The sequence below is a fragment of the Salmo salar genome, chromosome 26, assembly GCF_965601325.2.
Source record: "Salmo salar chromosome 26, fSalSal1, whole genome shotgun sequence".
Taxonomy (NCBI): Eukaryota; Metazoa; Chordata; class Actinopteri; order Salmoniformes; family Salmonidae; genus Salmo; species Salmo salar.
The window spans coordinates 42,382,369-42,409,849 of record NC_138316.1 but is presented as its reverse complement, the minus strand read 5'-3'; the positions used below and the strand labels follow the sequence as shown (position 1 = coordinate 42,409,849).

Sequence of the window (27,481 nt, the reverse complement as noted above, 5' to 3'; positions counted from 1 at the left end):
TTCACGTCATCTTAGTGTGTCAGCCAGGGTGACGGACCAGAATTGAACCTCATAACTGTTGCCAGCATAGTTAATCAATAAAATAGTGGCAGCATTGCTTAGGTTTGATTTGAGTAATTTCACATGTATCTTGAGGAAACGTTTGCTGTCACTGTTCTTTGTATTTGCTAGCCCATGAGACACAAATATGACTAGCTAACACTGGATGTCTACAAACTTCTACAATGATTGTCCTACATAACTACACACCGTTAGAGACACAGCTGTTACCTTATGTGAGACACTGACCTCAGTGCAACATTTGCAACATACAGTGCTTGATGATTTAATATAGAGTCATCTTTTTAAAGGATTGTAACATTGTATCCAATTGTTTTTCTTCTTCTTCTTCTTCATGGTGGTTGGCAATCACTCTTGGTTTCAGTAACGACCACTAGATTATATAGTGTTGGGTTGACGTCCACTGGATTATATAGTGTTGGGTTGACGTCCACTAGACTATATAGTGTTGGGTTGACGTCCACTAGACTATATAGTGTTGGGTTGACGTCCACTAGACTATATAGTGTTGGGTTGACGTCCACTAGACTATATAGTGTTGGGTTGACGTCCACTAGATTATATAGTGTTGGGTTGACGTCCACTAGATTATATAGTGTTGGGTTGATGTCCACTAGACTATATAGTGTTGGGTTGATGTCCACTAGATTATATAGTGTTGGGTTGACATCCACTAGACTATATAGTGTTGGGTTGACGTCCACTAGATTATATAGTGTTGGGTTGACGTCCACTAGATTATATAGTGTTGGGTTGACGTCCACTAGAGTACTTTTGGGTGTCAGGGAAAATGTATGGAGTAGAAAGTACATTATTTTCTTTATGAATGCAGTGAAGTAAAAGTAAAAGTTGCCAAAAATATAAATAGTAAAGTACAGCTACTCCCAAAACTACTTAAGTAGTGCTTTAAAGTATTTTTATTTAAGTACTTCACACCACTGGGAAGACCTTCACTAGATGGATAGTGTTGGGTAGACGTCCACTGGATATATAGTGTTGGGTAGACCTCCACTAGATGGATAGTGTTGGGTAGACCTCCACTAGATGGATAGTGTTGGGTAGACGTCCACTAGATGGATAGTGTTGGGTAGACGTCCACTAGATATATAGTGTTGGGTAGACCTCCACTAGATGGATAGTGTTGGGTAGACCTCCACTAGATGGATAGTGTTGGGTAGACCTCCACCAGATGGATAGTGTTGGGTAGACATCCACTAGATAAATAGTGTTGGGTAGACATCCAGTAGATAGATATTGTTGGGTAGACCGTCCACTAGATGGATAGTGTTGGGTAGACATCCAGTAGATGGATAGTGTTGGGTAGACAGCCACTAGATGGATAGTGTTGGGTAGACGTCCACTAGATGGATAGTGTTGGGTAGACCTCCACTAGATGGATAGTGTTGGGTAGACTTCCACTAGATGGATAGTGTTGGGTAGACCTCCACTAGATGGATAGTGTTGGGTAGACATCCACTAGATGGATAGTGTTGGGTAGACCTCCACTAGATAAATAGTGTTGGGTTGACATCCAGTAGATAGATATTGTTGGGTAGACGTCCACTAGATATATAGTGTTGGGTAGACCTCCACTAGATGGATAGTGTTGGGTAGACATCCAGTAGATGGATAGTGTTGGGTAGACATCCAGTAGATGGATAGTGTTGGGTAGACATCCAGTAGATGGATAGTGTTGGGTAGACATCCACTAGATGGATAGTGTTGGGTAGACATCCAGTAGATAGATATTGTTGGGTAGACGTCCACTAGATATATAGTGTTGTGTAGACCTCCACTAGAAGATGGATAGTGTTGGGTAGACATCCACTAGATGGATAGTGTTGGGTAGACCTCCACTAGATGATGGATAGTGTTGGGTAGACATCCAGTAGATGGATAGTGTTGGGTAGACATCCAGTAGATGGATAGTATTGGGTAGACATCCACTAGATGGATAGTGTTGGGTAGACATCCAGTAGATAGATATTGTTGGGTAGACGTCCACTAGATATATAGTGTTGTGTAGTCCTCCACTAGATGATGGATAGTATTGGGTAGACATCCACTAGATGGATAGTGTTGGGTAGACATCCACTAGATGGATAGTGTTGGGTAGAGATCCACTAGATGGATAGTGTTGGGTAGACATCCACTAGATGGATAGTGTTGGGTAGACATCCACTAGATGGTTAGTGTTGGGTACACATCAACTGGATGGTTAGTGTTGGGTAGACTTATCAGAGATGCATGCCACTCAGGAATTCACTCTCTGGTCACTAGGCAGTGGGTAAGCTGGCCTGTGTTTAGTCCAAGACCCCCAGCACCTGGACCACTGCCCCAGATATCAATCACCTGAAACCTGAACGCAGTAGCATGCCTGTGGTGTGGGAAGCAGAACCCCAGCACCTGGACCACTGCCCCAGATATCAATCACCTGAAACCTGAACGCAGTAGCATGCCTGTGATGTGGGAAGCAGAACCCCAGCACCTGGACCACTGCCCCAGATATCAATCACCTGAAACCTGAACGCAGTAGCATGCCTGTGATGTGGGAAGCAGACCCCCAGCACCTGGACCACTGCCCCAGATATCAATCACCTGAAACCTGAACGCAGTAGCATGCCTGTGGTGTGGGAAGCAGAACCCCAGCACCTGGACCACTGCCCCAGATATCAATCACCTGAAACCTGAATGCAGTAGCATGCCTGTGGTGTGGGAAGCAGAACCCCAGCACCTGGACCACTGCCCTAGATATCAATCACCTGAAACCTGAACGCAGTAGCATCCCTGTGATGTGGGAAGCAGAACCCCAGCACCCGGACCACTGCCCCAGATATCAATCAGCTGAAACCTGAACGCAGTAGCATCCCTGTGATGTGGGAAGCAGAACCCCAGCACCTGGACCACTGCCCCAGATATCAATCAGCTGAAACCTGAACGCAGTAGCATGCCTGTGATGTGGGAAGCAGAAACCCAGCACCCGGACCACTGCCCCAGATATCAATCAGCTGAAACCTGAACGCAGTAGCATGCCTGTGATGTGGGAAGCAGAACCCCAGCACCCGGACCACTGCCCCAGATATCAATCAGCTGAAACCTGAACGCAGTAGCATCCCTGTGATGTGGGAAGCAGACCCTCAGTTAACACAGCTCGCATTGTGCAAATGTCACGGGTCGTAGTCTTGGCCTTTTTTCAAGGAGTGATGAATGAGTCTGTGATGCCAGGAATTCAGCAGGTAGTGAAGGTTTGAAAAGGGGTACTGAAGTTGAGTTTTTTCAATGTTGACATGTGTCTTTGATGTAGCAGACAGCTCCCCGTTAGAGAACCGTGTGTGTTCACCAATGTCATGACACTTTTGTGGAATGCTGTGGCACCGTGGGTGACCTAAGAGGTGAGACTTTCACTGTTCTTATAGGTGTCACTGTGTACATTGTCTGTGTGTCTGTCTATGTGTCTGGCTGGCTGGCTGGCTGTCTATGTCTGTCTGTCTGTGTGTCTGTCTGTTTGGCAAACAAGGACAGCACCTGTCAATTGACATTTGAAGGATGCCTCAACACTTTAGTGTCCGTTCACTGTAAGGTTAAAAAGACTTGTGGAAAGAGACGGTCCCACTTTATGTGGATAGTCCCATATAGATACTCCACAGATGGTCACACTATCAACAAACTATCTGTTGATGATAAGCAACTGCTTGGACTTGGTTAGAAAGAGTTGATATTGTAAAATATCCTCCGTGTTATATCACCTTCTCAAGAAACAGTAGACTGAAGAAACCCTGAAGTCAGCAGATGTGCTATGAAGATTCCCAAGATACTGTAAGAAGTAAAGCTTTTTTCCACAGAAACTCCACAGAAAACCCATTGTTCCACAGACACTTTATTACATTGTCCCAAGATGGGTTCTTGCTCAAGCCAGTCTATTGACATATACTGTAGAGGTCAGGTAGGGCTATTTTCTACTGTTAGTCCTCAGGAAGGCAATCTGAACTTTCTGGGTCATAAAACGCTCGTTTATAGTCATTTTCAAGCTGAGTGAGACTGTGATGTTGTTCCTATCCAAATACCAAGCTGAGCTTTCAAGAAAATCAGACAGCTCTTTGTAAGACGGGAAAAAGTCGACAGAGCTATGGTATTTGGCACAGAGGCTTATGGGCAATGTCAGTAATTGTTACAATTTAAATTCCTTTGAATGCTCCCCCAAATTGAAAGTCCTTGAGGGCAAACCATCATGTTGCAAATCACATGATTTGGAAAATAATGTAGCTGAAAGCTTATAATGACTCTCCATAATGCAATATCTAGTTAAAATACACTGTTAACATGGGGTTGCCATTTCAAGAATGCCTGTTTGTCCGACGTGTCCGTCCAGGACTGTTTGAAGAGTAGCCCCATGTGAGAGCGCTGTGGGGATAAATGGGCACACGTACTGGTTTCTCCTCCACACCTCCATACCTCCCACTGTCTCTTCTTTCTGTTTGTTTTCCTGCCATGGCACCGGGTCGCTCCAGCTGAGACTTGACATTTCACCTTGGCGTGGTCACGAGTCACGCAACACTTGGAGACACAGGGAGTCTAAGAAGTTCTTCAGCTTTTCCTCAGGCGCTCCTCAGCCGTTCTTCAGCCAATTCACAGCCAATCCTCAGCGGTTCAGTTGAAATACTGTTGCCTGTTATCTGAACCTTCAGCTTTCATTGAAAGTTGAACCTGATGCTGTTGAAGCTGAAGGACGAAGCTAAAGGCTTAACAAGCATGAGTATACTGTATAGTTTTTGACACCCGCATTGTGTGAACGCTATGGACCTTCTGCAATATTCTACGTTGAGGAAGCTTTTTAGTCCAGGACTATGCTTAATCTGGTTCCAGGAAACCTACAAATCTTATGTCCTCTTTGCTTAAAGTTGGTCTGTACGTCTTGGTTGAAAGATGTTAATCTTACCGCAGAGTTATTAGGTTATGTAATGACTTGACAGAGCAAGTTGCTGAGTACTTTGGGGATTGGCAAATTTGGGCCAAAACCGTTCTGATGTTGTCTTCGTACACACATGGAATGTGATGAGAGAGCAATGTCATTGAAGTTGCACAGAGTCTCATGTTAAGGGCAGAGGTATGGTTTCATAGCATAAATACCTCTCCTTCCTCCACCAAATTTGAAAGACATTAGCGCATTCATGCTTCGGATTTGGTATGGCGCTTCCACAAACCCCAAATCCTGCATTCCTCAATTTATTTATTTGATTTATTTCACCTTTATTTAACAAGGTAGGCTAGTTGAGAACAAGTTCTCATTTACAACTGCGGCCTGGCCAAGATAAAGCAAAGCAGTGTGACACAAACAACAGAGTTACACATGGAATAAACAAAAGTAGTCAATAACACAGTAGAAAAGTCTATATACAGTGTGTGCAAATGAGGTAAGATTAGGGAGGTAAGGCAATAAATAGGCCATAGTGGTTAAATAATTACAATTTAGCAATTAAACACTAGAGTGATAGATGTGCAGAAGATGAATGTGCAAGTAGAGATACTGGGGTGCAAAGGAGCAAAAATAAATAAATAAATAACAGTATGGAGATGAGGTAGTTGGATGGGCTATTTACAGATGGGTTATGTACAGGTGCAGTGATCTGTGAGCTGCTCTGACAGCTGGTGCTTAAAGTTAGTGAGGGATATATGAGTCTCCAGCTTCTGTGATTCCAGTCATTGGCAGCAGAGAACTGAAAGGAAAAGCGGCCAAAGGAGGAATTGGCTTTGGGGGTGACCAGTGAAATATACCTGCTGGAGCACGTGCTAGGGGTGGATGCTGTTATTGAGCGGGGCTCAATAACTGAGAGAATACGTCCGGGCGTCCATTTAGGGTCAGGTTATTTTGTTTATACCAGCATTACCTTATCCACAATGATGCTACATGGCTGACCTTAATGAATGTTCAGCGATGATTGTTTTAACAGCTCTTCATGAGACTGACTGGGAGTTAAAGGAGACCTTCAAGTCAAAAGGAAACAATGGGTTTCATTTCTCTGAAGGTAGCCATGTCCCAGCCTGAACTCTCCCAGTCTACAGTATCACACTGTGCCAGAGGACAGCAGTAACCTCAGCAATAATCATATTCATAGCTGTGAAAATATGAGCACTGCTGGAGCTCCAGAGGTGAAAATCATTTCCAGAGTCTGTGAGACTTGGACAGTTGATCCCAGACACAGTCCCTTCGTCACTAGTGTGTGTCTCAGCCTGGCTGCCATAGACTGCATGTGCAGCCCAGTTAACAGCTTCACTCTTGGCTACGATCTGAATTGTTGCACATATATTTATATCTCTCTCTCTTCAATATAAATAAATCCACTTGGGAAATTTGATAGTTTTTGAAGGAAGCTGAGCAATCTTTTAGTTTTGAGTCATATTTCTTGACATTTCCTACATGCTACATTAAGAGCATCTGCTAAATGACGTATCTAGAGCATCTTACAGTTAGTGCATTCATCATATGATAGCAAGGTGGGAAAACTACATACCTCAGTCAGAGTAAGTATACTGAACAAAAACAACAAGCAACAACTTTACTGAGTTACAGCTCATATATGGAAATCAGTCAATTGAAATAAATTCATTAGTCCCTAATCTATGGATTTCACAGGACTGGGTAGGAGCGGTGCCATGGGTGGGGCAGGGAGGGTATAGGCCCACCCATTGGGGAGCCAGGCCCAGCCAATCAAAACAAGTTTTTCCCCACAATAAAATGGCTTTATTACAGAAATACTAATTTTCATCAGCTGTCCAGGTGGCTGGTCACAGACGATCCCACAGGTGAAGAAGCAGGATGTGGAGGGCCTGGGCTGGCATGGTTGTGAGGCCGGTTGGACGTACTGACAACTTGTCTAAAATGACACTGGAGGTGGCTTGTAGTAGAGAAATTAACATGCAATTCACTTGTAACAGCTCTGGTGGACATTCCTGCAGTCAACATTCAAATTGCATGCTCCCTCAACTTGAGACATCTGTGGCGTTATGACAAAACTGCACATTTTAGAGCAGCCTTTTATTGTCCCCAGCACAAGTTGCACTTATGTAATGATCATGCTGTTTAACTTCTTGATATGCCACACCTGTCAGGTGGATAGATTATCTTGGCAAAGGAGAAACACTCACTAAGAGGGATGTAAACAAATTTGTGTACAAAACTTGAGAGAAATTAACTTTGTGCATATGGAACATTTCTGGGATCTTTTTTTTTCAGCTCATGAGTCCAACACTTTACATGTAGTGTTTATATTTTTTGTTCAGTATACATTTTTCCTCAATAAAGTAGCTATCAGAAAAGTCAGTGCTCGTAAGGTACCTTATTCAAACATTCAATGACATACAAAGCTTCTGTTTCAGTTGACATGACCTGCACTTATGATACCAGTGTTACGCACACCTCTTGGAGGGAACGCAACACCCTGCTACACTCAACTCCCCGTGGAGTGTAAGAGGTATGTGATTGTAGGTGCGAGTAAGGATGAAAGGCAGAGAATATTACCGTTTACTAGGAATTTAGTTCCTTAACACGGGTATATGTATGCCCGCAGGCCTCTTGCCTAAGCACTCCCAAGGTGAGGTGAGGTGCCTTCCCCTCCCCCCTGGGAACAAATGAAACAGAATAATACAAACTTAAAGTGAACAAGTTCAATAATCAAAAACACAGTCCTACTGGCACACACATACCTTAGAAGTAGCAGCTACAAAATACTTTCACCAAAACTGTCTCTGCACAACAACCAACACAGGACATCCAAGAAGCTCTCACTTCCTGACAAAGGAACACTGGCTTTTCAAGCTACAGAAGGAGTCGCTAATTGCAGACAGCTGTGTCTCCTGACGAGAGGGCGGGGTCAGAACACCAATCTGAAATGGGGCCAACCAATCAGCTGCTTCGGACTTCAGGAAGACATTTCCTGAAATACACACATTCAAACACATATAACCCATAACAGAAACTGGGGAACGTAACACCAGTTTACTACTTGAATATTGTATGATGTCATAATCTCAAGAAACCTATCATAGTAGTTTTAGATGACCAAGGATGTTGATGTCAAGTGTCATGTTTTGTTTAGGTAACCATTATACCACCATTATGTATACCACACCACTAAAACGTTACCTCATAGGAACAATGTGATGGAGACATGTTTTAAAACTACAGAGGTTTATGTGGTTGACCCATAACTCCAGGCAGTAAAGTGTCAAGTGTTGGCAAGTAGCCTAGCGGGTCAAATCTACCGATGTGCCCCTTGAGCAAGGCTCTTAACCCTAATTGGATAAGAGCGCCTGTTAAATGACTAACATGTAAATGTTAAATGTAAATGTAGTCCCTTCCCTTTGGGACACCTCTGACCTGGTGAGTGAATTGCTCCTTTTCATGCCACTATCCTTTGTAGCCCAGGTGGTAAGGGTAGGTAACAACACATCCGCCATGCTGATCCTCAACACGGGGGCCCCTTAAGGATGTGTGCTCAGTCCCTTCCTGTCCTCCCTGTTCACTCATGACTGCACGGCCAGCCACAACTCCAACAGCATTATTAAGTTTGCAGATGACACAACAGTGGTAGGCCTGATCACCGACAACGATGAGACAGCCTATAGGGAGGAGGTCAGAGATCTGACCGTGTGGTGCAAGGACAAAAACCTCTCCCTCAACGTGATCAAGACAAAGGAGATTATTGTGGACTACAGAAAAAGGAGGACCGAGCACGCCCCCATTCTCATCTACGGGGCTGTAGTAGAGCAGGTTGAGAGCTTCAAGTTCCTTGGCGTCCTAACATGGTCCAAGCACACCAAGACAGTCGTGAAGAGGGCACGACAAAACGTATTCCCCCTCAGGAGGCTGAAAAGATTTGGCATGGGTCCTCAGATCCTCAAAAGGTTCTACAGCTGCACCATCGAGAGCATGCTCTATTGTTTGTTACTTTAATTTGTTACTTTTTTGTAGGTATTTTCTTAAAACTGCATTGTTGGTTAGGGGCTTGTAAATAAGCATTTCACTGTAAGGTCTACAACAGTTGTATTCGGCGTATGTGGCAAGCACAAATTGATTTGATTTTGATTTGATTTGTCTTGGGCTACATATGTTTCTTGTGTTGACAGCTTAGGTTACTTTTAGAAGCTCTTGTAAAACAATATAACAATATATTGCATGATGGTAATCATATGTTGGTGTCTGATCTAAAGATATGCTAAACTTTGAGGAGATCTGTGTTTATGTATGAGGAGTATCAGGTGAAGTTTGTCATCACCTATAAGAACTTCATGTACCAAGACAATGTGTTACAAGGTGAAACGTCAAGAGATAATCAAGAAAGCCCATCTGAGTTTTCTGTTTTCATCCTGTCACATAAACGTCTTGGCAACAGTCTCTTGTTCCTACCCAAGAATACAAAGAGCCCTTCTATCTCAGATACTTCAGGAGGCTTTTATCTGTCCACCCAGCCCTGACGTAAACACAGAGTGTTTTAAATGCTCCACCACATTTAGTCATCGAAAGCCTTCACTGACATCTACGACATTTACAAGATCATCCTGACCTGACACTGACGTCCAACCCCAAAGTCGAGTGACAAACTATCTTCTCCTGAGCTCTACGTCATGACCAAAGAACTCTGAGCCTGCTTGTGTTTCAGCCAAGGAGAACTCATGGTGACCCATGGTCAGAGAACATGTGGGTAGTATTTAGCCCCAAGGAAGTCATTCAGTCTCACGTGTGTATCCGTCTAGCCGGTATGACAATTTCCCGCTCTCCTTTCTTTCTCAATCTACCTCTTGCCTTCTCTTTCTCTATCTCTGTGTGTGTGTGTGTGTGTGTGTGTGTGTGTGTGTGTGTGTGTGTGTGTGTGTGTGTGTGTGTGTGTGTGTGTGTGTGTGTGTGTGTGTGTGAGAGAGAGAGAGAGCGAGAGAGAGAGAGAGAGAGAGAGAGAGAGAGAGAGAGAGAGAGAGAGAGAGAGAGAGAGAATCTTCCCAGGATCAATGTGGAGTGGATCCAGTGTTTATAGGCCAGTGTGTTTATGTGCGTGTCAGTCTGGGGTCAGAGGAGAAGTCAGCATGCTCCCACAGGAACACAGCCAGTCACAAACAAGGAAGATCACAAGTGTTTCAAATACCTGCTCTGATACTCACTGGGTGTGTGTTTGTTGAGCTAGCGAAGACATTCCAGTCAGTTAAATCGGTGTAGCAGAGTTTAAATGCCATCTCTTTCACACCATTATTTCTTATCAGATGAAACATCATTAGGAGAAGTGCCTTCAATGTTATCACTATGTTTTTACAACGTCACAACTAATACTATTAATACAAAACAATTATAATATGCAATTCAGTTTTTGGGATTTCGACTGTCTTGTTTTATGTTTCACAGGTTATTGGTGGGAGCTCCATATGAAACCAATGGTCACCACCAGACAGGGGATGTGTACAAATGCCCATTGGGCAAACGGTCCAATGGCAGCTGCTCCAAACTCAACCTAGGTACAGTATAACTATCAACTCTCACAGGCTTGACATGTGCCTACTGTGCCCCATGAGACGGATGTGTGTGTGTTGTAGCCGTTAGAGTGTGTGCATGTGTATGTGCCTTATATGTGTGTTCATAGGTTGTGTGAGAGTGGAATCTGGGGAGCGTGCTGTTCATTTCACCTTTAACAGTTTATGTACATTTCCACGTCTGTATCCTCCTAGGCATCACGCCACACGTCCACACGTTTCCTTAGATGAGACCTATCTGTACTGTGTTGTACAGAGAGGCACAGCAAGATGTATGAACTAGCTGGCAGATATTGTATGGTGTAGACACTGCTGTGCCTGGCTTGACAACTTTAACGAACCTAGTTCCCAGAAGCTCCTGTCGTGTCTTTGGGTTACCATTAAACTGAAGATATGTTTATCAATTAGCTCCCTGTAATTATTATCACGCGATTAAACTGATTAATCGTTTAATTGTAATTAACTAGGAGATCGGGGCACCAAGGAGAATATTCAGATTACAAAGCTATAATTTTCCTAATATAACTTTCCTGTACTATAATATTATATTCTATTATAGTATAGGCCGATTATCTTCTAGTTTCAATGGTGTATTTTACCTCTAGTCCAGTCTCATTCCAAACGTCGTAAATTGTTGTATCTGCACGAACCCAGTCTTTACTAAAATCATCCATACATCAATTGTCTTAAAATCATTTATTTACTACACTAAGTAATTAACAGAAAAACATACAAACAGTAATTATCGTCACAAAGGATTGGTATAGTAATGTGCCCTACTGGCTAACAAGCATGGCTGGTCTGTTAGACAATGGGTCATAAACGGTCAGCTGAGAAGTTTACACAGAGTTCATTAATATTAACAATTGGCAATTGAAGGCTCACTCATTCGGGAACAATTGCAATCAATATATATATTTACGCTCAGTGTGTCGTCGTTCTTTGTTGGAGAGTTCGGTTCTGTTGGAGAGTCTCTCTCTCTCGGTTAGAATGGATCTTTCAGAGCGACATTCATTAATGTCATCATAGAATGGTGGTTTCGTTGGTCTTCGCGTTCGATTATATAATTTACTTAGCTGCAGACTAATAATTAATATCAAAGACTTGTTCTTATTCTGTCGGTATCAACAGTCTAAAAGTTAACCACGTGGTATGGTTCACTTTCAGTAGAATACTTGGATGGTCAACCTATTGGCCCACTTCTCGCAATGGGTTGGGGGCCTGGTCTGAGGAAATGTAAATCAGGGAGTGTTTTATAGTGCCCATCGAACAGGCTGGTCAAATGACGCCTGGTCCTGTATATGTCGCTGGGGCGTGCCTATGACTGAGTTAGATTTGGTTACAGAAATACAATTCTATCACATTACATCAGTACATAGCATCTCAATGTCTTACAAAAGCTTTATCCTTATCAATACATTCCATACACCCATATGAGGCAAGTCTTAAACTGAGTCTATTATATAAACAGTTTTATGGTAATATGGCTATATTGTCTCTTCTGAGTATCACAAAATGGTACCAGCAGATCAGTTCGTAGCTGGATTCTTCAATTCTATGAGTTGGAAGAATTTCCTTTGTCTCTCTATGGGCCATGTGGCCAGAGACTTTCCTGGAATTTTAGAGTTTTTCTACCCTTTACACACAGGGTGGATTGTGTGCAAAAGGGAGAGGCCAACGTCATGACACTCCTTTCCTGCAGTCAAATTATCAAATCGCCCTCTAATGTTGTTAATATTTTTCATAATTTCATAATTAATAAACATTATTTAAAAAAACCTGCTGAAAATCCGGTGTTTTGTTATATTTCAGTCTTCTGTGATGTATATAAAGTGTCATATTGGGACGCAAAGACATTTCAGCTCTATATCTGACATGGTACAGATGTCTTCTTTTAAGCCCATAACCATGTGTGTGAGGTGTCTACTTTTGTTTCAGACTAGATTTGTTTAAGACTACCAATAATCACTCTGTTACCCTGATTTAGCCCACTGCAGTAAAATGCTCTGGACACTGCCTCAAAGGACAGGTGTTTGTCCTTTAGTTGGGAGATCTAGTATCATCTAGTATCACCTTCTTACTGCCATGTATAGTCAGTGGGTTTGCAGAAGCTTGTGAAGCGACTTGCCCGCAGGTACATAGCATAAGTGAAAAATATACGCAAAAGTCTTCAAAAGCTATAGAAACATCAAGCTGTTAGAATAAACATTGTTATTTCTTTGACACTGTCTTTTTTTGTTCCTCAAGGAAGGATATCTCTGACCAATGTCGCCGAGCGAAAAGACAAGATGAGGCTGGGGATGACGCTGACAACCAACCCCAAAGACAATAGCTTTGTGGTTAGTGATAAACACACAGTCTATCAAAAGTATGGTGTCATTATGTGTGGTTTCCACAGAGACTAACTTGGTGGTCAGTTTCAGGGGTATGTGAAGAACAGTGGAGGCTGCTGAGAGGAGCGGCTCATAATAATGGCTGGAACGGAGCAAATGGAATGGCATTAAACCATGGGTTTGATGTATGCGATACCATTCCACCTATTCCGCTCCAGCCATTACCATGAGCCCGTCCTCCTCAATTAAGATGCCACCAACCTCCTGTGGTGGCACAGGAACCAAAATGAGTTTTTCTGATGACCTTTTCATCCAGCGTAGGCCCATGGTACACGGTGCATGTCTCAAGGGTGCTTGCTGTGCTGAATGTGTTTCCTTGTGTGTTGTACAGGTCTGTGGACCCCTATGGTCCTATGAGTGTGGCAGCTCATACTACAGCACTGGGATATGCTCTCGAGTCAACGCCAGCTTCAAATTCTCCAAAACCATAGCTCCAGCCTTCCAGAGTAAATACAGAGCACGCCCCTTTCCTGTTTGGAAATGTTTTATGGATCTTCTTCCATAAGTATAAGTCATTATTGATTGTAATGCATTAGACTGTTTCCCATTGCTCATCCGTACAGGTTGCATCGATGGTGCAGTTCAGACATTATTGTGTGTCTTTCTCTGCTAGGGTGTGAGACCTACATGGATATAGTGATCGTTCTGGATGGTTCCAACTCCATCTACCCCTGGACGGAGGTGCAAGCCTTTCTTATCAACATTCTACAGAAGTTCTACATTGGACCAGGCCAGATACAGGTGAGTTATGGGAAATGTGTCGCTCTGGCTAACCTGGTTGGATTGCCTGTTATGCCCCAGTTTTCATGGTTCAACTCTAGGTCTGGAGTGCCAAAGGATGATGTTGTCTGAGTCTAAGTTGCTGATTAGTAGAATGAAAACCAGATGTGATTTGTCCCTCCAGACCTGGCGTTAAACAGCCCTGTTATAATGTATGTGCGTGATATTGTTCAGGTTGGAGTGGTGCAGTATGGGGAGAAGGTGGTGCATGAGTTCCATCTGGATGACTACAAGTCAGTGGAGGAGGTGGTGAAGAGAGCAAGCAACATCCACCAGAGAGGCGGAGAGGAAACCAACACGGCACTCGGCATCAACGTTGCTCGGTAAGACTCCCTAACTGATATGAAACTACATCAGCAATATCCCTAATATTGAATCAGTATAGTATTGAAAGTTGTCAATCTATTGTATCTCACAACAAATACAACTATAATGACATACAGTAAATTATTGTAAATGACACTAGGTAATAGTAATAGAAGACTATTAAAAAAACTTGAAATACTGTATTTGTTACCTTATTCTGGGTTATTACTCAAATCCCACTTTTTGGCTATAAACTTTGAACCTTTCAAATATGAATTTAATAAATCACATGCCACAGCTCAGAAGCATTCAAGCGAGGAGCCCGACGAGGCGCCAAGAAGGTGATGATTGTGATCACTGACGGGGAGTCACATGACAGCCCTGACCTTCAACAGGCCATCGAGGACAGCGAGAAGGATGGCATCACCCGATATGCCATCGCTGTGAGTCACCCTCTCTGTCTCCTTCCTGTCCTCTCTCCTGCTACACCATCACTGTGAGTCACCGTCTCTGTCTCCTTCCTGTCCTCTCTCCTGCTACACCATCACTGTGAGTCACCCTCTCTCTCTCCTTCCTGTCCTCTCTCCTGCTACACCATCGCTATGAGTCACCCTCTCTTTCTCCTTCCTGTCCTCTCTCCTGCTACATCATCGCTGTGAGTCACCGTCTCTGTCTCCTTCCTGTCCTCTCTCCTGCTACACCATCACTGTGAGTCACCGTCTCAGTCTCCTTCCGGTCCTCTCTCCTGCTACACCATCACTGTGAGTCACCGTCTCTGTCTCCTTCCTGTCCTCTCTCCTGCTACACCATCACTGTGAGTCACCCTCTCTCTCTCCTTCCTGTCCTCTCTCCTGCTACACCATCGCCATGAGTCACCCTCTCTCTCTCCTTCCTGTCCTCTCTCCTGCTACACCATCGCCATGAGTCACCCTCTCTTTCTCCTTCCTGTCCTCTCTCCTGCTACATCATCGCTGTGAGTCACCGTCTCTGTCTCCTTCTTGTCCTCTCTCCCTTGTTTAAGTTTTTCCACTGCCGTTGCTCTAATGTCCAAAAGTTATCAAAATGTCATAAACCACTAAATGTGAGCATAACTGGAAACAGCTGGTCATTTTTGGAGGCATGAAGCAATGTTCCGGTAGCTAGTAAATAGAGAAGGACCTGTAACTAATTAGCTAACTGACAATAAGTGCATTTTTCCACCCCACATTTAACTAGCTAGCTAACATTTGTATTTTGTTATTTATTATGGATCCCCATTAGCTGCTGCCAAGGAAGCAGCTACTCTACCTGGGGTCAAGCAAAATGAAGGCAGTTAAACAATTTAAAAAACATTACAATACATTAACAACAGATTTCACAATACATTAAGTGTGTGTCCTCAGGCCCCTACTCTACTACCACATATCTACAACACAAAATCTGTGTACCTGTGTGTACAGTGCGTATGTTATCGTGTGTGTGTATCCATGTGTCTGTGCCTGTGTTTGTGTTGCTTCACAGTCCCCGATGTTCCATAAGGTGTATTTTTAAATTCTATTTTACTGCTTGTATGAGTTACTTGATGTGGAACAGAGTTCCATGTAGTCGTGGCTTTAAGTAGTACTGTTTAACTGACCGATAGAAAGTAGACTAGCTACAGTTATTACATGTATTTACAGATAGTCAGCTGCTGCTTCTACTCTCTTTTGCTAACTACCATAATACTGCTTCAAGCCTCCATAATGACAAGGTGGCTACAGTTACTGTAGTACAATGTTCATTTTTTCTGGTTTGGGACATGTACACTTTCATCGCACATTGGGATGTGATGTGAGCTTCACCAGTGCTCCAAAGAGTACAGAGGTTTACACAGAACCCAAACCGGCTGTGCGCGTGCGCCATAGTGCGCCATCGTGCATACATTTATTTTGTCCCCCCACACCAAACGCGATCACGACACGCAGGTTAAAATATCAAAACAAACTCTGAGACAATTACATTAATTTGGGGACAGGTCGAAAAGCATTAAACCTTTATGGCAATTTAGCTAGCTAGCTTGCACTTGCTAGATAATTTGTCCTATTTAGCTAACTTGCTGTTGCTAGCTAATTTGTCCTGGGATATAAACATTGAGTTGTTATTTTACCTGAAATGCACAAGGTCCTCTACTCCGACAATTAATCCACACATAAAACAGTCAACTGAATCGTTTCTAGTCATCTCTCCTCCTTCCAGGCTTTTTCTTCTCTGGACTTTATATTGCGATTGGCATTACCGCCACTGACCTTGTTCGTCTTTCAGTCACTGTTGAAGGAATTTAATATTTTGATGATAATAATCAATAATCAAATAGCCTTGACTAATGCCCAAGGTTTGTAAGACAATGGGTTAAAATAATTAGGCAAGGACTCAGCTTTCTGCAAACGGTTTCTGTAGCTTTATTCATGAGAACGTTCTGGCGTCAGGATAACAAAACAGTCATTATATAGTTCTTGCTTACTTATGGACATGCATTTACACACAATCCGTTGGTGACCTGCAACCCCCATAAACTTCTCACACTGTTTATCACCTTCTGGCTCAGCCTGTTCCTTTCCTTCAAGGTTAGGAACTCTCTGAGGTTTTACTCGCTTGACCATCTGGTTCTCTATCTCTCTATACTAATTGCATACACACATTTCTTTCCCTCTCCAGTGGTTCCTGGACTTTCCGGAACTAATCAGACCAATCTATCCCTACATTGATCATTACATTGATTATTCATTAACCATGCTGTATGACTAATAATTCATCATGGTTTATTGATTCATTTACCTTTATTAGATAATTCTCTTATCAGTCACCCACGTGGGTATAACCAATGAGGAGATGGCACGTGGGTACCTGCTTCTATAAACCAATGAGGAGATGGGAGAGGCAGGACTTGCAGCGCGATCTGCGTCAGAAATAGAAAGGACTTCTATTTTAGCCCTTGACAACGCAGATGCTCGTTGGCGCACGTGAGCAGTGTGGGAGCAATAATTGAATAACATAGATTTATACATTTATTTTGCAACGCTTGTGCACCCAACGTGAGCGGTGTAGTCAGGGTATTATACAGAGCCTAAACGGTTTAGTGCCCTCTCAAAACGTATATACACAGCCAGGCAAGTGGTTGAAGGTGTGAATGATCTTTCAAGCCCACAGAACACTTTGGTTGACACCGCTTTGGCATGGGGTTCTCCTGAGCTTATTCAGCCCATAGATGATGAGGTGAGGGGCCCAGTCAAACCAGGCCATGGGCATCTAAGAAGAGAAGGGAGGTGCTGAGTTCATTTGGTTGCTGACAGCTGGAATTTGTGACAGCAGGCAACAGGGACACGGTCCACCAAAGGATTGGAAGTTGGAACCACCCTTCTCTGGTTTAACTTCTAAGTCTATCTAAAGTGTGCTAGTTTCCCTTTTGGTGTGTGTGGGCAACAGGATTGTTGAGTCACAGTTCATAAGTGAGATGGCTCTATAGTAGGGCAATCTACAGCAAAGTCTGGTGATTGATGTCTCTGCCTGATTGTCACCAGGTGCTTGGCTACTACAACCGGCGTGGAATCAACCCAGAGGCATTCCTGAATGAAATCAAGTATATCGCCAGTGACCCCGATGACAAGCACTTCTTCAAGGTGACTGATGAGTCTGCCTTGAAGGACATTGTGGACGCGCTCGGGGATAGGATCTTCAGTTTGGAAGGTATTCCATGTAACTCTGTAAAACAACCATCTGTAAAGCACAAACTAGACCCAACTCATTTCCTTAACCTGTACTCAAAGAAAATAATTCCTCCTGCTGAACTCACCTGGTCTTCCTCTACAGGGACCAGTAAAAACGGGACGGCCTTTGGGCTCCAGATGTCCCAGGCTGGCTTCTCTTCACACTTCGTGGAGGTGAGTCTCACCACTGCTGCCGGTATACCCCCCACACACACACGCACAGCGCTTTCTCCTACTCCTGACAGGTTTCCACCCCCCCATCCCATCCCATCCCTCACTCTCCAGGTTCCTGGGGGGCATGCTGTGATGCTGAGGTCATTCTGATTAAGGAGCCCCTCACTGACGACAGTCATTGTGCCACTCTGACCTTCCAGAGGTGGGAATAAGACACTCTGAAGTCCCCAGGGGGTCAAATCGTAGCAGGGAAGGCTGAAAGAACATCTCACCAGAGAGTTTTTATTTTACCTTTATGTAACTAGGGGCAGAACGACAGATTTTTACAACTCGGGGAATCAATCTTGCAACCTTTCGCTTACTTGTCCAACGCTCTAACCACTAGGCTACCTGCCGCCCCTTAAAAGATGTTGGGGTGTTTTTCTGGAAGTTTGGGTTGCATTCAGACCTGAGAGGGGCGGTGTGTTGGCTTTGGGCTTGACACAGCTGGAGAGGTATCCGCAAGTCTCTGTCCAACTCTTGTTTTCTACTGTAGCTTCATCACCATCCTCCCGCATGTACCAGTCTTCCTGTTCTCTACTGTAGCTGACATCACCATCCTCCCCCATGTACCAGTCTTCCTGTTCTCTACTGTAGCTGACATCACCATCCTCCCCCATGTACCAGTCTTCCTGTTCTCTACTGTAGCTTCATCACCATCCTCCCCCATGTACCAGTCTTCCTGTTCTCTACTGTAGCTGACATCACCATCCTCCCCCATGTACCAGTCTTCCTGTTCTCTACTGTAGCTGACATCCCCATCCTCCCCCATGTACCAGTCTTCCTGTTCTCTACTGTAGCTGACATCACCATCCTCCCCCAATACCAGTCTTCCTGTTCTCTACTGTAGCTGACATCACCACCCTCCCCCATGTACCAGTCTTCCTGTTCTCTACTGTAGCTGACATCACCATCCTCCCCCAAGTACCAGTCTTCCTGTTTTCTACTGTAGCTGACATCACCATCCTCCCCCATGTACCAGTCTTCCTGTTCTCTACTGTAGCTGACATCACCATCCTCCCCATGTACCAGTCTTCCTGTTCTCTACTGTAGCTGACATCACCATCCTCCCCCATGTACCAGTCTTGCTGTTCTCTACTGTAGCTGACATCACCATCCTCCCCCATGTACCAGTCTTCCTGTTCTCTACTGTAGCTGACATCACCATCCTCCCCCATGTACCAGTCTTCCTGTTCTCTACTGTAGTTGACATCACCATCGTCCCCCATGTACCAGTCTTCCTGTTTTCTACTGTTTTCTACTGTAGCTGACATCACCATTCTCCCCCATGTACCAGTCTTCCTGTTCTCTACTGTAGCTGACATCACCATCCTCCCCCATGTACCAGTCTTCCTGTTCTCTACTGTAGCTGACATCACCATCCTCCCCCATGTACCAGTCTTCCTGTTCTCTACTGTAGCTGACATCACCATCCTCCCCCATGTACCAGTCTTCCTGTTCTCTACTGTAGCTGACATCACCATCCTCCCCCATGTACCAGTCTTCCTGTTTTCTACTGTTTTCAACTGTAGCTGACATCACCATTCTCCCCCATGTACCAGTCTTCCTGTTCTCTACTGTAGCTGACATCACCATCCTCCCCCATGTACCAGTCTTCCTGTTCTCTACTGTAGCTGACATCACCAGCCTCCCCCATGTACCAGTCTTCCTGTTCTCTACTGTAGCCGACATCACCATCCTCCCCCATGTACCAGTCTTCCTGTTCTCTACTGTAACTGACATCACCATCCTCCCCCATGTACCAGTGTTCCTGTTCTCTACTGTAGCTGACATCACCATCCTCCCCCATGTACCAGTCTTCCTGTTCTCTACTGTAGCTGACATCACCATCCTCCCCCATGTACCAGTCTTTCTGTTGTCTACTGTAGCTGACATCACCATCCTCCCCCATGTACCAGTCTTCCTGTTCTCTACTGTAGCTGACATCACCATCCTCCCCCATGTACCAGTCTTCCTGTTCTCTACTGTAGTTGACATCACCATCGTCCCCCATGTACCAGTCTTCCTGTTTTCTACTGTTTTCTACTGTAGCTGACATCACCATTCTCCCCCATGTACCAGTCTTCCTGTTCTCTACTGTAGCTGACATCACCATCCTCCCCCATGTACCAGTCTTCCTGTTCTCTACTGTAGCTGACATCACCATCCTCCCCCATGTACCAGTCTTCCTGTTCTCTACTGTAGCTGACATCACCATCCTCCCCCATGTACCAGTCTTCCTGTTCTCTACTGTAGCTGACATCACCATCCTCCCCCATGTACCAGTCTTCCTGTTTTCTACTGTTTTCAACTGTAGCTGACATCACCATTCTCCCCCATGTACCAGTCTTCCTGTTCTCTACTGTAGCTGACATCACCATCCTCCCCCATGTACCAGTCTTCCTGTTCTCTACTGTAGCTGACATCACCAGCCTCCCCCATGTACCAGTCTTCCTGTTCTCTACTGTAGCCGACATCACCATCCTCCCCCATGTACCAGTCTTCCTGTTCTCTACTGTAACTGACATCACCATCCTCCCCCATGTACCAGTGTTCCTGTTCTCTACTGTAGCTGACATCACCATCCTCCCCCATGTACCAGTCTTCCTGTTCTCTACTGTAGCTGACATCACCATCCTCCCCCATGTACCAGTCTTTCTGTTGTCTACTGTAGCTGACATCACCATCCTCCCCCATGTACCAGTCTTCCTGTTTTCTACTGTAGCTGACATCACCATCCTCCCCCATGTACCAGTCTTCCTGTTTTCTACTGTAGCTGACATCACCATCCTCCCCATGTACCAGTCTTCCTGTTCTCTACTGTAGCTGACATCACCATCCTCCCCCATGTACCAGTCTTCCTGTTTTCTACTGTAGCTGACATCACCATCCTCCCCCATGTACCAGTCTTCCTGTTCTCTACTGTAGCTGACATCACCATCCTCCCCCATGTACCAGTCTTCCTGTTCTCTACTGTAGCTTCATCACCATCCTCCCCCATGTACCAGTCTTCCTGTTCTCTACTGTAGCTGACATCACCATCCTCCCCATGTACCAGTCTTCCTGTATTCTACTGTAGCTGACATCACCATCCTCCCACATGTACCAGTCTTCCTGTTCTCTACTGTAGCTGACATCACCATCCTCCCCCATGTACCAGTCTTCCTGTTTTCTACTGTAGCTGACATCACCATCCTCCCCCATGTACCAGTCTTCCTGTTTTCTACTGTAGCTTCATCACCATCCTCCCCCATGTACCAGTCTTCCTGTTCTCTACTGTAGCTGACATCACCATCCTCCCCCATGTACCAGTCTTCCTGTTCTCTACTGAAGCTGACATCCCCATCCTCCCCTATGTACCAGTCTTCCTGTTCTCTACTGTAGCTGACATCACCATCCTCCTCCATGTACCAGTCTTCCTGTTCTCTACTGTAGCTGACATCACCATCCTCCCCCATGTACCAGTCTTCCTGTTCTCTACTGTAGCTGACATCACCATCCTCCCCCATGTACCAGTCTTCCTGTTTTCTACTGTAGCTGACATCCCCATCCTCCCCATGTACCAGTCTTCCTGTTCTCTACTGTAGCTGACATCACCATCCTCCCCCATGTACCAGTCTTCCTGTTCTCTACTGTAGCTGACATCACCATCCTCCCCCATGTACCAGTCTTCCTGTTCTCTACTGTAGCTGACATCACCATCCTCCCCCAATACCAGTCTTCCTGTTCTCTACTGTAGCTGACATCACCACCCTCCCCCATGTACCAGTCTTCCTGTTCTCTACTGTAGCTGACATCACCATCCTCCCCCAAGTACCAGTCTTCCTGTTTTCTACTGTAGCTGACATCACCATCCTCCCCCATGTACCAGTCTTCCTGTTCTCTACTGTAGCTGACATCACCATCCTCCCCCATGTACCAGTCTTCCTGTTCTCTACTGTAGCTGACATCACCATCCTCCCCCATGTACCAGTCTTCCTGTTCTCTACTGTAGCTGACATCACCATCCTCCCCCATGTACCAGTCTTCCTGTTTTCTACTGTAGCTTCATCACCATCCTCCCCCATGTACCAGTCTTCCTGTTCTCTACTGTAGCTGACATCACCATCCTCCCCCATGTACCAGTCTTCCTGTTCTCTACTGAAGCTGACATCCCCATCCTCCCCTATGTACCAGTCTTCCTGTTCTCTACTGTAGCTGACATCACCATCCTCCTCCATGTACCAGTCTTCCTGTTCTCTACTGTAGCTGACATCACCATCCTCCCCCATGTACCAGTCTTCCTGTTCTCTACTGTAGCTGACATCACCATCCTCCCCCATGTACCAGTCTTCCTGTTTTCTACTGTAGCTGACATCCCCATCCTCCCCATGTATTGTCTTCCTGTTCTCTACTGTAGCTGACATCACCATCCTCCCCCATGTACCAGTCTTCCTGTTCTCTACTGTAGCTGACATCACCATCCTCCCCCATGTACCAGTCTTCCTGTTCTCTACTGTAGCTGACATCACCATCCTCCCCCAATACCAGTCTTCCTGTTCTCTACTGTAGCTGACATCACCACCCTCCCCCATGTACCAGTCTTCCTGTTCTCTACTGTAGCTGACATCACCATCCTCCCCCAAGTACCAGTCTTCCTGTTTTCTACTGTAGCTGACATCACCATCCTCCCCCATGTACCAGTCTTCCTGTTCTCTACTGTAGCTGACATCACCATCCTCCCCCATGTACCAGTCTTCCTGTTCTCTACTGTAGCTGACATCACCATCCTCCCCCATGTACCAGTCTTCCTGTTCTCTACTGTAGCTGACATCACCATCCTCCCCCATGTACCAGTCTTCCTGTTCTCTACTGTAGCTGACATCACCATCCTCCCCCATGTACCAGTCTTCCTGTTCTCTACTGTAGCTGACATCACCCTCCTCCCCCATGTAACAGTCTTCCTGTTCTCTACTGTAGCTGACATCACCATCCTCCCTCATGTACCAGTCTTCCTGTTCTCTACTGTAGCTGACATCCCCATCCTCCCCCATGTACCAGTCTTCCTGTTCTCTACTGTAGCTGACATCACCATCCTCCCCCAATACCAGTCTTCCTGTTCTCTACTGTAGCTGACATCACCATCCTCCCCCATGTACCAGTCTTCCTGTTCTCTACTGTAGCTGACATCACCATCCTCCCCCAAGTACCAGTCTTCCTGTTTTCTACTGTAGCTGACATCACCATCCTCCCCCATGTACCAGTCTTCCTGTTCTCTACTGTAGCTGACATCACCATCCTCCCCCATGTACCAGTCTTCCTGTTCTCTACTGTAGCTGACATCACCATCCTCCCCCATGTACCAGTCTTCCTGTTCTCTACTGTAGCTGACATCACCATCCTCCCCCATGTACCAGTCTTCCTGTTCTCTACTGTAGTTGACATCACCATCCTCCCCCATGTACCAGTCTTCCTGTTTTCTACTGTTTTCTACTGTAGCTGACATCACCATTCTCCCCCATGTACCAGTCTTCCTGTTCTCTACTGTAGCTGACATCACCATCCTCCCCCATGTACCAGTCTTCCTGTTCTCTACTATAGCTGACATCACCATCCTCCCCCATGTACCAGTCTTCCTGTTCTCTACTGTAGCTGACATCACCATCCTCCCCCATGTACCAGTCTTCCTGTTCTCTACTGTAGCTGACATCACCATCCTCCCCCATGTACCAGTCTTCCTGTTCTCTACTGTAGCTGACATCACCATCCTCCCGCATGTACCAGTCTTCCTGTTCTCTACTGTAGCTGACATCACCATCCTCCCCCATGTACCAGTCTTTCTGTTCTCTACTGTAGCTGACATCACCATCCTCCCCCATGTACCAGTCTTCCTGTTTTCTACTGTAGCTGACATCACCATCCTCCCCCATGTACCAGTCTTCCTGTTCTCTACTGTAGCTGACATCACCATCCTCCCCCATGTACCAGTCTTCCTGTTCTCTACTGTAGCTGACATCACCATCCTCCCCCATGTACCAGTCTTCCTGTTCTCTACTGTAGCTGACATCACCATCCTCCCCCATGTACCAGTCTTCCTGTTTTCTACTGTTTTCAACTGTAGCTGACATCACCATTCTCCCCCATGTACCAGTCTTCCTGTTCTCTACTGTAGCTGACATCACCATCCTCCCCATGTACCAGTCTTCCTGTTCTCTACTGTAGCTGACATCACCATCCTCCCCCATGTACCAGTCTTCCTGTTTTCTACTGTAGCTGACATCACCATCCTCCCCCATGTACCAGTCTTCCTGTTCTCTACTGTAGCTGACATCACCATCCTCCCCCATGTACCAGTCTTCCTGTTCTCTACTGTAGCTGACATCACCATCCTCCCCCATGTACCAGTCTTCCTGTTCTCTACTGTAGCTGACATCACCATCCTCCCCCATGTACCAGTCTTCCTGTTCTCTACTGTAGCTGACATCACCATCCTCCCCCATGTACCAGTCTTCCTGTTCTCTGCTGTAGCTGACATCACCATCCTCCCCCATGTACCAGTCTTCCTGTTCTCTACTGTAGCTGACATCACCATCCTCCCCCATGTACCAGTCTTCCTGTTCTCTACTGTAGCTGACATCACCATCCTCCCCCATGTACCAGTCTACCTGTTTTCTACTGTAGCTGACATCACCATCCTCCCCCATGTACCAGTCTTCCTGTTCTCTACTGTAGCTGACATCACCATCCTCCCCCATGTACCAGTCTTCCTGTTCTCTACTGTAGCTGACATCACCATCCTCCCCCATGTACCAGTCTTCCTGTTCTCTACTGTAGCTGACATCACCATCCTCCCCCATGTACCAGTCTTCCTGTTTTCTACTGTTTTCAACTGTAGCTGACATCACCATTCTCCCCCATGTACCAGTCTTCCTGTTCTCTACTGTAGCTGACATCACCATCCTCCCCATGTACCAGTCTTCCTGTTCTCTACTGTAGCTGACATCACCATCCTCCCCCATGTACCAGTCTTCCTGTTTTCTACTGTAGCTGACATCACCATCCTCCCCCATGTACCAGTCTTCCTGTTCTCTACTGTAGCTGACATCACCATCCTACCCCATGTACCAGTCTTCCTGTTCTCTACTGTAGCTGACATCACCATCCTCCCCCATGTACCAGTCTTCCTGTTCTCTACTGTAGCTGACATCACCATCCTCCCCCATGTACCAGTCTTCCTGTTTTCCACTATTTTCAACTGTAGCTGACATCACCATTCTCCCCCATGTACCAGTCTTCCTGTTCTCTACTGTAGCTGACATCACCATCCTCCCCCATGTACCAGTCTTCCTGTTTTCTACTGTTTTCAACTGTAGCTGACATCACCATTCTCCCCCATGTACCAGTCTTCCTGTTCTCTACTGTAGCTGACATCACCATTCTCCCCCATGTACCAGTCTTCCTGTTCTCTACTGTAGCTGACATCACCATCCTCCCCATGTACCAGTCTTCCTGTTCTCTACTGTAGCTGACATCACCATCCTCCCCCATGTACCAGTCTTCCTGTTTTCTACTGTAGCTGACATCACCATCCTCCCCCCATGTACCAGTCTTCCTGTTCTCTACTGTAGCTGACATCACCATCCTCCCCCATGTACCAGTCTTCCTGTTCTCTACTGTAGCTGACATCACCATCCTCCCCCATGTACCAGTCTTCCTGTTCTCTACTGTAGCTGACATCACCATCCTCCCCCATGTACCAGTCTTCCTGTTTTCCACTGTTTTCAACTGTAGCTGACATCACCATTCTCCCCCATGTACCAGTCTTCCTGTTCTCTACTGTAGCTGACATCACCATCCTCCCCCATGTACCAGTCTTCCTGTTCTCTACTGTAGCTGACATCACCATCCTCCCCCATGTACCAGTCTTCCTGTTTTCTACTGTAGCTGACATCACCATCCTCCCCCATGTACCAGTCTTCCTGTTTTCTACTGTAGCTGACATCACCATCCTCCCCATGTACCAGTCTTCCTGTTCTCTACTGTAGCTGACATCACCAGCCTCCCCCATGTACCAGTCTTCCTGTTCTCTACTGTAGCCGACATCACCATCCTCCCCCATGTACCAGTCTTCCTGTTCTCTACTGTAGCTGACATCACCATCCTCCCCCATGTACCAGTGTTCCTGTTCTCTACTGTAGCTGACATCACCATCCTCCCCCATGTACCAGTCTTCCTGTTCTCTACTGTAGCTGACATCACCATCCTCCCCCATGTACCAGTCTTTCTGTTGTCTACTGTAGCTGACATCACCATCCTCCCCCATGTACCAGTCTTCCTGTTTTCTACTGTAGCTGACATCACCATCCTCCCCCATGTACCAGTCTTCCTGTTTTCTACTGTAGCTGACATCACCATCCTCCGCATGTACCAGTCTTCCTGTTCTCTACTGTAGCTGACATCACCATCCTCCCCCATGTACCAGTCTTCCTGTTTTCTACTGTAGCTGACATCACCATCCTCCCCCATGTACCAGTCTTCCTGTTCTCTACTGTAGCTGACATCACCATCCTCCCCCATGTACCAGTCTTCCTGTTTTCTACTGTAGCTGACATCCCCATCCTCCCCCATGTACCAGTCTTCCTGTTCTCTACTGTAGCTGACATCACCATCCTCCCCCATGTACCAGTCTTCCTGTTCTCTACTGTAGCTGACATCACCATCCTCCCCCATGTACCAGTCTTTCTGTTCTCTACTGTAGCTGACATCACCATCCTCCCCCATGTACCAGTCTTCCTGTTTTCTACTGTAGCTGACATCACCATCCTCCCCCATGTACCAGTCTTCCTGTTCTCTACTGTAGCTGACATCACCATCCTCCCCCATGTACCAGTCTTCCTGTTCTCTACTGTAGCTGACATCACCATCCTCCCCCATGTACCAGTCTTCCTGTTCTCTACTGTAGCTGACATCACCATCCTCCCCCATGTACCAGTCTTCCTGTTTTCTACTGTTGCTGACATCACCATCCTCCCCCATGTACCAGTCTTCCTGTTCTCTACTGTAGCTGACATCACCATCCTCCCCCATGTACCAGTCTTCCTGTTTTCTACTGTAGCTGACATCACCATCCTTCCCCATGTACCAGTCTTCCTGTTCTCTACTGTAGCTGACATCACCATCCTCCCCCATGTACCAGTCTTCCTGTTTTCTACTGTAGCTGACATCACCATCCTCCCCCATGTACCAGTCTTCCTGTTCTCTACTGTAGCTGACATCACCATCCTCCCCCATGTACCAGTCTTCCTGTTCTCTACTGTAGCTGACATCACCCTCCTCCCCCATGTAACAGTCTTCCTGTTCTCTACTGTAGCTGACATCACCATCCTCCCTCATGTACCAGTCTTCCTGTTCTCTACTGTAGCTGACATCCCCATCCTCCCCCATGTACCAGTCTTCCTGTTCTCTACTGTAGCTGACATCACCATCCTCCCCCATGTACCAGTCTTCCTGTTCTCT

The 27,481-nt window shown here is 45.7% G+C and overlaps 1 protein-coding gene across 1 annotated transcript in view; it reads left to right on the top strand.

The window, feature by feature from the left end:
• The window catches only part of LOC106562707 (integrin alpha-11), a 141,539-nt gene that overhangs the window by 30,746 nt on the left and 83,312 nt on the right, over positions 1-27,481 (top strand). Inside the window, exons 3-10 of the mRNA XM_045708429.2 lie at positions 10,448-10,557; positions 12,820-12,911; positions 13,297-13,411; positions 13,579-13,706; positions 13,920-14,068; positions 14,350-14,494; positions 17,588-17,753; positions 17,877-17,947. Of these exons, the coding sequence (XP_045564385.1) occupies positions 10,448-10,557; positions 12,820-12,911; positions 13,297-13,411; positions 13,579-13,706; positions 13,920-14,068; positions 14,350-14,494; positions 17,588-17,753; positions 17,877-17,947 (976 nt within the window). The remainder of the gene's footprint in view (positions 1-10,447; positions 10,558-12,819; positions 12,912-13,296; positions 13,412-13,578; positions 13,707-13,919; positions 14,069-14,349; positions 14,495-17,587; positions 17,754-17,876; positions 17,948-27,481) is intronic.